The sequence below is a fragment of the Cucurbita maxima genome, unplaced genomic scaffold (genome assembly GCF_002738345.1).
Source record: "Cucurbita maxima cultivar Rimu unplaced genomic scaffold, Cmax_1.0 Cma_Scf00025, whole genome shotgun sequence".
Classification (NCBI taxonomy): domain Eukaryota; kingdom Viridiplantae; phylum Streptophyta; class Magnoliopsida; order Cucurbitales; family Cucurbitaceae; genus Cucurbita; species Cucurbita maxima.
This window is the reverse complement of record NW_019272041.1, coordinates 2,376,504-2,385,596: the sequence shown is the minus strand read 5'-3', so window position 1 is coordinate 2,385,596 and position 9,093 is coordinate 2,376,504. Positions and strand designations below refer to the sequence as shown.

At 33.5% G+C, this 9,093-nt stretch overlaps 1 protein-coding gene and 1 pseudogene across 1 annotated transcript; one reads left to right on the top strand and one right to left on the bottom strand.

The window, feature by feature from the left end:
- LOC111498780 overlaps positions 1-2,612 on the bottom strand; it is a 3,697-nt pseudogene extending 1,085 nt beyond the window's left edge.
- Positions 2,613-4,542: 1,930 nt separating this feature from the next.
- LOC111498738 (methionine gamma-lyase-like) lies at positions 4,543-6,348 on the top strand. Its single transcript, XM_023150093.1, has 2 exons — positions 4,543-5,361; positions 5,686-6,348. Exons 1-2 carry the CDS (start codon positions 4,596-4,598, stop codon positions 6,267-6,269), a joined length of 1,350 nt encoding a protein of 449 aa, XP_023005861.1. The 5' UTR covers positions 4,543-4,595; the 3' UTR covers positions 6,270-6,348.
- Positions 6,349-9,093: the final 2,745 nt, after the last annotated feature.

Sequence of the window (9,093 nt, the reverse complement as noted above, 5' to 3'; positions counted from 1 at the left end):
GGGGGGGGGGGGGGGGGGGGGGTATAAGAGTGATTATTCTCTTATCAATCCCTTGAATGAGACTAAAATCATGTGAAATATGATGCCCAATCAAATTATTATATGCTGAAGGCATAATGAAAAATGATGGTAAGCAAAGAACTTCAAAGACCTGATAATCAAATCAGAAGGCACCTAAACCTCCATCTTAACCTTCATATCCCCATTTGGTAACATACTTTGTGCTTGCGCTATCCTTTTTGTTTCCTGCATTTGTTGCAACAAGATTAAAATTTGAGCCCAATAACAGAAAAAAATTATAAATAATGGACTCTTACGGCAAAATCTTGATGAATAACCTGAAAGTTAAAAAATAATAACAATAAAGAAAATAAATGAACCAAAAACTAAATCAAGAGTTTTCTCTAAGATGCATACTTATGTCTGTTCTTGTTATAATTGATTCCCTGGTCAAACAACCTCACAACATAGCTGTTTAACAGAAGTAGAAGTTTTTGGCTTTCCAAACTCAGACATGGCATGGGCTGTCCAAAGCAGAGGTTCTGCTAGGATTTGAGTTACTATCCCAAAGTGCAAACACTGGACAATACCAAAATCATTCCCCCCTCTAAGCTCCCTACCTCCCTCTATTTTATAACCAAGGCACTTGCAACTAATTCCCACTATGACCTTACTAATATTCCCAGCACAACCCTTACAAGTACTCTCACAATAAATAAATTAGTCATTGGTTAATGAGAATACTAGAAAGGGCTGGTTATAACTAGTGAGTGAGGAAAATTTAGAATTAAGTGATCGCTTGGAAAATTTGTGCAGGGAGAGTAATCTAGAAAGACTATTACAGGTTTATTCCACTTTGATATTGCAATAAATTTTCATCTCCAATCAATTTTTTTTGTATCAAACTGTGAGATCTCACATCGGTTGAGGAGGGAAACGAAGCATTACTTATAACGGTGTTGAAACATCTCCCTAGTAGACACGTAATAGAGAAGTCTAGAAGGGAAAGCCCAAAAACCTTGAGGGGAAGCCTGAAAAGGAAAGCCCAAAGAGGACAGTATCTGAATTAGTATCGTTCCGTTGCGTAACTTTGAAAGAGACATTTTAAAATCGTGAGGCTGACGGCATACGTAATGGGCCAAAGCGGACAATATCTACTAGCGGTAGGCTTGGGCCGTTACACAAACAAACTTGCAGGGAAGGATCCATGCTTATTCTGATTTATAATGTCTTTATACAATGTAAGTTACGTAAATCACTTACAAGGAGCAACATCACACTAAGAAGCACGGAACAAACAAAACAAGTCGATTTAAAAAAAAAAAAAAAAAACTAGGACTTGTTGGATAGAAAATATTTTTGCTAAAAGTATATATATCCAATCATTTTGAGCAAAATTTGAATGTAGAGATAAAATTGACAGCAAAAAGAAATTTCAACTCACGGCAGCAGAAGAAGCACGAATTTCTCTGTATGACTCAACTTCATCGGGAAATGTCTGCTCAAGTACCTCCAAAAGATGCTTCCGTAAACCCTGAATATAGTAAGTAGTACAACGTTCAATAAAGATTTTCGTGAACTTTTGGAAATCAAAATACAAATAAGAGATAAGTAGATTTTAAAGCCTGCCACATGGAGATTTAAAGACTACCTTGAAGGCATCAGTTCAGCCTTTTGTACTCTGATTTTTTGCAATGCAACTATTTAAGACATCCCTTGCAAATTCATCTGGATTCTTCCCAGCATCAATGAAACTAATGGAACAAAAGTAAGAACGAACAAACAATAAGTGGAAGAGTCAAAAAAAAAAAAAAGAAAAAAAAAGTTTGTAAAGCTAGAAAGACTCACTCAACAACCTCCATAGGAACCTGAATGGAACACTTCTCTGACAATTTAACCATGTTATCTAGCTCCAAAACTAGTGAATTACTGCAAAATCAAGAACAATATCACTGGTATAGAGTGGAATAAGCAGTGAACAAAGAGCGAATTATATATTAGATGAAGCAAAATTGGGCATAAAGGCGTTGTAAAAGAGGCAGCTGATAGGATACCCATAGTTTTCTGTATGGAGTTGATTACTTGGTTCAAGTTTTGCTTTGAATCATCCACGGAAGTTAATGCAGAGGTATCATTGATGACCGATCCATTGCCACCACTTCCACCAGTCCCAGCAGCTGAAGATGCATTCTGAGCTAAATCCATTACCTTCTTTTCACTTCCCAAATACCTTGGAGCTCTGAAATGCCTCTTTTGCAACGATTCAGTATAAAAGAGTTGATAATTTTCCACAATATTGCTATAACAGCCTTCTGTCTTACTTTTCCATACAAATCTATCAAAATTACAACCTTCATACCGCAAATCGAAGTACGCGAACCCTAACAAAAACGGCGCTGATAAAATCCCGAAAATCATAACAAAAATCATAACAAGCTTGAACTGGAATAGCTCCAAAGGAATGAACAGAAAATCAATCAAACAGCTTTCCCGAAATCAAACAAAAATTAATAATAAACGCCCCTACAAATCATAATTACATAAATTATGGACCGAAGAACAATATTTCGCTTAAATCAAGGAATTAAAAATTAAAGAACATAGAAACTCAATCTTACTTGTTCGAGGAGGATTGAGGAGAAAAACCAAGTGGGAGCAAGGGCGGAATGTTAACCTGTGAAGCCTGAAGCTTTGAATCCAAGAGGGATTATCCAGATGCGTGAAAGGTCTAATTGGGGCGATGACGTGGAATAGCTGATCCAATACCCTAAATTAATAAATAAATAAATAAATAAATATATATATATATACTTAAATTTGGTATTTTTAATTAAAATTCAAAATACATTTATATTTAAAAAATAATCATAAAATTATATAAAAAAAATATTAATATTCTTTAATTTTATAAATAAAAAGATATATTACTGTCTCGACATCTTTTAATATTATTTTTTAAAAAATTAAATGAATTTTTTGTAATTGGTGCTAACAATAAATATATTTTTTATTTTTTTAAAAAAGTTTATTTTTAATGGTAAGGTATAGAATCTAATAATTATTTATTTATTTGAATTTGAGCACGTGCGGTATAGCAATAAATAAGAGAACATTGTGTCGGGGCAATAATTTTTATTTAATTATTTTAAGAATCCATTAGTGGAAATTAAAGATAATATACATGTGACTCATTGGGCCATATCTTAATTATGATGAAATCCATGACATGTAGTTATTATCTACCAAAACAATAATATAATTAATATAAGTCATAAATACTTTTTTTAAAAATAATAATAAAAGTCTTTAAAGTCTAAGATTCAATTCCACGAACAAAAAAAAAAAAAAATATAATCACGTCCTTGAGATAAGCACGATTTTCTTTTTGGTTTTTTTTAGAATATAAATTTTACAAATTTCAAAATTTTTATTCGAACCATTCAATTCAATAAAAGAATATTAATATTTAAGTTGATTAGACGACTCGATGACATCTTAAAAGCCACCCTTCTTAAAAAAAAACTCTTTCAAAAAGTATAAAAAAAATTAATATGAAAAATAATAAAGAATAAAAAATATATATTAATCGGGTATTCGGCTCATCAACTCGGGTCGTGTGTTGTGACTAAAATATTTTAGTTCTGGTTTGGAAAATTAATCCACTCTACAAATTTTGACCCATTTATTATTAAAATGAGAATAATAAATAATTTAATACGTTTAAAATATATAATATACTTTTTATTAATTTTGTGTGGCCTTGAGTGTTAAGGTCTCTTGATAGAGGGTCTCGAGTGTTCTATTTTAATACTTCATCCAAAAATTATTGAATTTGTTCATATCTAATAGAACGGTATTTGATCAAATGATAAAGACATTGATAAGAAAAAGACAGTTTTCTCGAACGAAACAAAAATTGGTTTGAGGTTCTTCAAAGCCATCCTTAAAAAACTTACGTGGCATTCACACGACACGTCGTTGTCATCCCAAACTCCCAACTTCAAATTTGCCTCTAATTCCCATTACCAAACACTCTCACAATGTACACACAATCGTGTTCAGTTTGAAACCCTCAAACCCAAGAAGACGACCACATTCAATTTCGTGTTTAATTTTTCATTAAAAAAATTAAATTTGGAAAAAAAAACTCGAACGTTTGACTTGAAACGTTGTGACGATGACTTGGATTAAAAATTATATGACGATGTTTAACTATGTCGGTTTTTAATGAATTCCTATTTAAATGAAGATAAAGATAATACTTCGTAATGTTAAATTACAAATTTAACCTCTATGTCGGAAGAAAATTAGAATTAAAAATTATGATTAGATAAAATTTTATTGAATAAAAAGATTATTTTAAAAAAGGAAATTTAAAGAATATTCTTTTTTATAATTTAGCCTTAAAAAAACTTCAAAGCAAAAAACGTTGACCATATTTGCAAAATTCCAATTTTACCCCTTATCTCCATTTTTTGGCTCTATATAAAACACTACCTTCAGCTCTCCTTCTAAACTCAAAACAAAGAAGAAAATATTTATTTTCAATTTTCGAATTAAAAAAAAAAAAAATCTGTTTTTGTTCTTTTAATTCGATGGCTGAATGCAAAAACCAAAATTTTTGCGGCGCAAAAAGACCGGCCACCGGTGAAACCGACGAGAATTTGATCTCGAAGAAACCAACGGCCATGATTTCGTCTCTCCTAGAGGATCCAGCGGCTGCGATTGCAAACACGCGTCACGAATTCGGTGAGCACGGAGGGGTAAATATGTCAATTGAAGCCTCTGCCACATTCACCGTCATGGAACCGGAGACTATGCAGCGGTTGTTCGCCGGCGAGCTCGGTCCTGAACGAGACTTCTTTATCTACAGCCGTCATTTTAATCCCACCGTCTTGAATCTCAGCCGTCTAATAGCTGCTCTCGAAGGCACCGCCGCTGCCTACTGTACTGCCAGCGGAATGTCCGCCATCGCCGCTGTCTTCCTCCAGTTACTCGCAAGTGGGGACCACGTCGTAGCGGCTAGAACACTCTACGGTGGAACCCACGCTCTGTTGGCTCACTTTTTGCCGAGAACGTCGAATATAACGACGTCGTTTGTGGACATAAGTGATTTGGAAATGGTGGAGAAGGCGATTGTGGAAGGGAAGACAAAAGTGCTTTATTTTGAAGCGATTGCGAATCCGACGTTGGTGGTGGCGAACATACCGGAATTGTGTCGGATCGGACATGAAAAAGGGCTGACGGTGGTAGTTGATAATACGTTTGCGCCGATGGTTCTGTCGCCGGCAAGGCTCGGTGCTGACGTGGTTGTTCATAGTATTTCTAAGTTCATTAGCGGCGGTGCTGACATCATTGCAGGTACTGTTTCTGACATTTTGACTGTTTTATCCACGTCACCAAGAATATTTCAGATAAAAAAACGGATAATTATTTAGATTTTTAAAATTAAATTTATAAATATTCTTTTTACCATGATATAAAACGTGGATTTTTTTTTTAATTCAATCAAAATTTTAAATATTTACTCAAGAAAAATGATTTTTTTTCAAAAAAAGAAAAATTAAATAATTATTTGTTAATAATATTGTCGGAAATTAGATTAATAGAAGGTATATAGCTCAGCTGTAATTAACATGTACTCATTTTAGTCTTTAAACTTTTGAGTTTGGATGGAACGTGTAGGTGCGGTGTGCGGGCCAACGAAGCTAGTGAACTCAATGATGGATTTGCTACAGGGAGGCTTGATGCTTTTAGGACCAACCATGAATGCAAAGGTGGCATTCGAGCTCTCGGAGAGAATCCCTCACCTGAGCCTGAGGATGAAAGAGCATTGCAGAAGAGCAGCGGTGTTCGCGGAACGAATGAAGAAGTTAGGGTTGAAGGTCATATACCCCGGGCTACCAGACCATCCACAACACCAACTAATGAAGAGCCTTGGGAACTCGGAGTACGGGTGCGGGGGAATATTGTGCTTGGACATGGGGACCGAGGAAAGGGCGAACAAGCTCATGAATGTACTCCAAAACACTACACAATTTGGGTTCATAGCAGTGAGTTTAGGGTACTATGAAACTCTAATGTCGTGTTCGAGTAGTAGCACAAGTAGTGAACTGAGCGGGAATGATAAGGAATTGGCGGGAATCTCACCCGGGCTCGTAAGAATGTCCATTGGTTATATGGGGACTTTGGAGCAAAAATGGAGCCAATTTGAGAAGGCTCTAGCCAAAGTGCAAGATTTAGGGCTTCCATTTTGCAACAACATTTAATTACAAATCTTAAACCCTAATGTATACATAGTTGCTTATCAATAAGATCTTAAGGTAATAAATAATTATTTGCCATTTATTTCATAGAGCACGTGTAGATACTCGTAGGTTAGTTCTCCTTTATTTTTAGGTAACATATCCACGATATCGTCGTGATCAATCAATGGGACTTGGTCGAAAAGTGTTCTTAGATTCTTTCTAACCCTATACCGTATTTTCTTCATCTTACTGCAACCACATCGAGTTCCACCATAAGTTTTGTTCATTGTTATAACAGTTCAAGCTCACCGTTAGTAGATATTGTCCGTTTTAGCCCCCATTACATATTATCGTCAATCTCGCAGTTTTAAAACAACCCTTATAAATGTTTTGTTCTCCTCTCTAACCGATGTGGGATCTCACAATCCACCCCCCTTGAGGGCCTAACATCCTCGCTGGCACCGAGGTTTTCACACCCTTATAAATGTTTTATTCCTCTCTCTAACCGATGTGGGATCTCACAATCCACCCCCCTTAAGAGCCTCTAACGTCCTTGCTGGCACACTGTCCGGTGTTTTGCTATGATATCATTTGTAACCGCTAGTAGATATTGTCCGTTTTTGCTCTTTACATATCGTCGTCGTGTTAAGATGTGTCTACTGGGGAGATGTTTTCACATTCTTAAAAGGAATGCTTTGTTCCCCTTTCCAACCGGTGGGATCTCACAATTCTCAATAGTCCTTATTTCATTACAAATTTTAAATTAATTTCTCAAAATTGCACTTCATAGCAATTTTAACCCTAATTTAAAAATTGTTGTAATATTTTCACATCTTTAATAAGTTTTTGTTAGAAATATAGTTAAAAAAAAAAAAAATCTAATGCATTCAATAAATTAATACACATGTATTGTGAGATTCCACGACGGTTGAAGAGAGTAACGAAACATTTCTTAAAAGAGTGTAGAAACCTCTTCTTAGTAAACACGTTTTAAAATCGCGAGGTTGACGACGATACATAACAAGCTAAAACATACAATATTTACAAGCGGTAAGCTTAGACGGTACAAATGGTATTAAAGTAAGACATCGAATGATGTGTTAGCAAGAACGTTTGGGAATTGTGAGACTTTTCGTAAGATTGACGATGATACGTAATAGACCAAATGGGACAATATCAACTAACAGTTGGTTTGAAATGTTACAAATGACATCAGAGCTAGACACCAAACAGTGTGTTAGCAATGACGTTGGCCCCCAAGGGGGTAGATTGTGAGACTTATCATGAGACTGATAATGATAAGCTGTTACAAGTGGTATTAGAGCTAGACATTGGACGGTATGCTCCCAAGAGTGTAGATTGTGAGACATGTTGTTAGGACGACGACAACCCTCTAAAAAAATTTAAAAAAGAATATATAAAATTTGATAAAATTATTCAATCATTAATTGTAGTGAATTAATTAATAAAAAAATAAACAGAGGGTAAAATTATAACAAATTTTTAAATAATTTCTTTCTATTATTATTTAAATTAAAAGCATAAAATCACTTTTAAATTGGAATCTTTCACAAAAGTAGATTGGACATTATTATTATTTATTATTATTATTATTATTTTGATTTGACTTGATACCATCTTTAATAATAATACTTAAAATTTAAATAATATAAAGAGGCATGGGCAAAAAGTCTAAATTCATCTTTTTCTTTTTATTTTTTTTATAATTTTATATTAATATTATCTCTTTATTCACTTTTTATTAGCATTGATTTTAGTTGGAATTAATTTTTTAAAAGAATTACTCTCCATAATGCATCGAGATAGGCTAATAGATAAAGACGTCGAGTTTATCCCAATTTATTTAAAGTATTTTAACACATTCAGTATTGTCGGTAACTAAATTAAAAAATTTCGATATTGTCTTATATTTAAATTAGGTAATTATTAAAAAAAAATTAATAATTAAGAAATAGAGATAGATTCTGTATAGTTTAACTTATGTCGGGTCAAAAGATACAAAAATTGTGTTTGAACGATGCGTTTTACGTGTGATAAAAAAGGATCGTCCAAAATATATGGGCGAAAAAGCGATCGAAATGGATGATGGGACCATATGTCCTTAATAATTGGCATCCTACGTGCATAAATATGGCATATTGCTTGGTTTAATAATCGAAGTTTTGTCTCTCGTTATGTTTCGTTGCATTTTTTAAATGTGATTTTACATATAAGTTTGTTTAGTTTATTTTATGTTAAAGTGTTTATAGTAATGTCAAATTACATTGAATCTATAATTAAAATATTAGGTCTAATTATCATCCGTGTAGGAGGTCATTGACAATAGTTGTGGTTGCTAAAAGAGATTGCGATGGTTGTCAGGGTGGGCACGATGAGGGTGGGCGGTGGTCGTCTTTGTTTGAAATGTGTTAAAAAATGGGCATAACAATCACGGTGGCATTTTGGTCATTTTCATATATCGGGAAATTTTGAGAGAGATTATAAATAAAACATCTAAAATTCAACCTGGTATAAGGATTGTTACCGAACTTATAAGGATAATGCCCTAAAATTTCAGCTGCATAATGACGTGGCTACAATATCTACTCATTTTTCATCGTATACAACAAACAAAAATGTTAGTATTTAAATTATAAGCGTCGAAATTATTTTAAGTTATTAATTTATTAATTTTTTTGGGGGTAAAAATGGTAAGTTCTAGTTTTTTCTTTATTTATTATTCGTTTAAAATCACTATGATCTACAAAAAAAAAAAAAAAAAAAAAAAAAAAAAAAAAAAAAAAAAAAAAAAAAAAAAAAAAAAAAAAAAAAAAAAAAAAAAAAA

What these genes read in the sequence shown, in the direction of transcription:
- LOC111498738 (XM_023150093.1), top strand. Translation starts at nt 4,596, where the DNA reads ATGGCTGAATGCAAAAACCAAAATTTTTGCGGCGCAAAAAGACCGGCC. An exon ending in CGGTGCTGACATCATTGCAG is followed by an intron (nt 5,362 to 5,685) that starts GTACTGTTTCTG and finishes TGGAACGTGTAG; the next exon opens with GTGCGGTGTGCGGGCCAACG.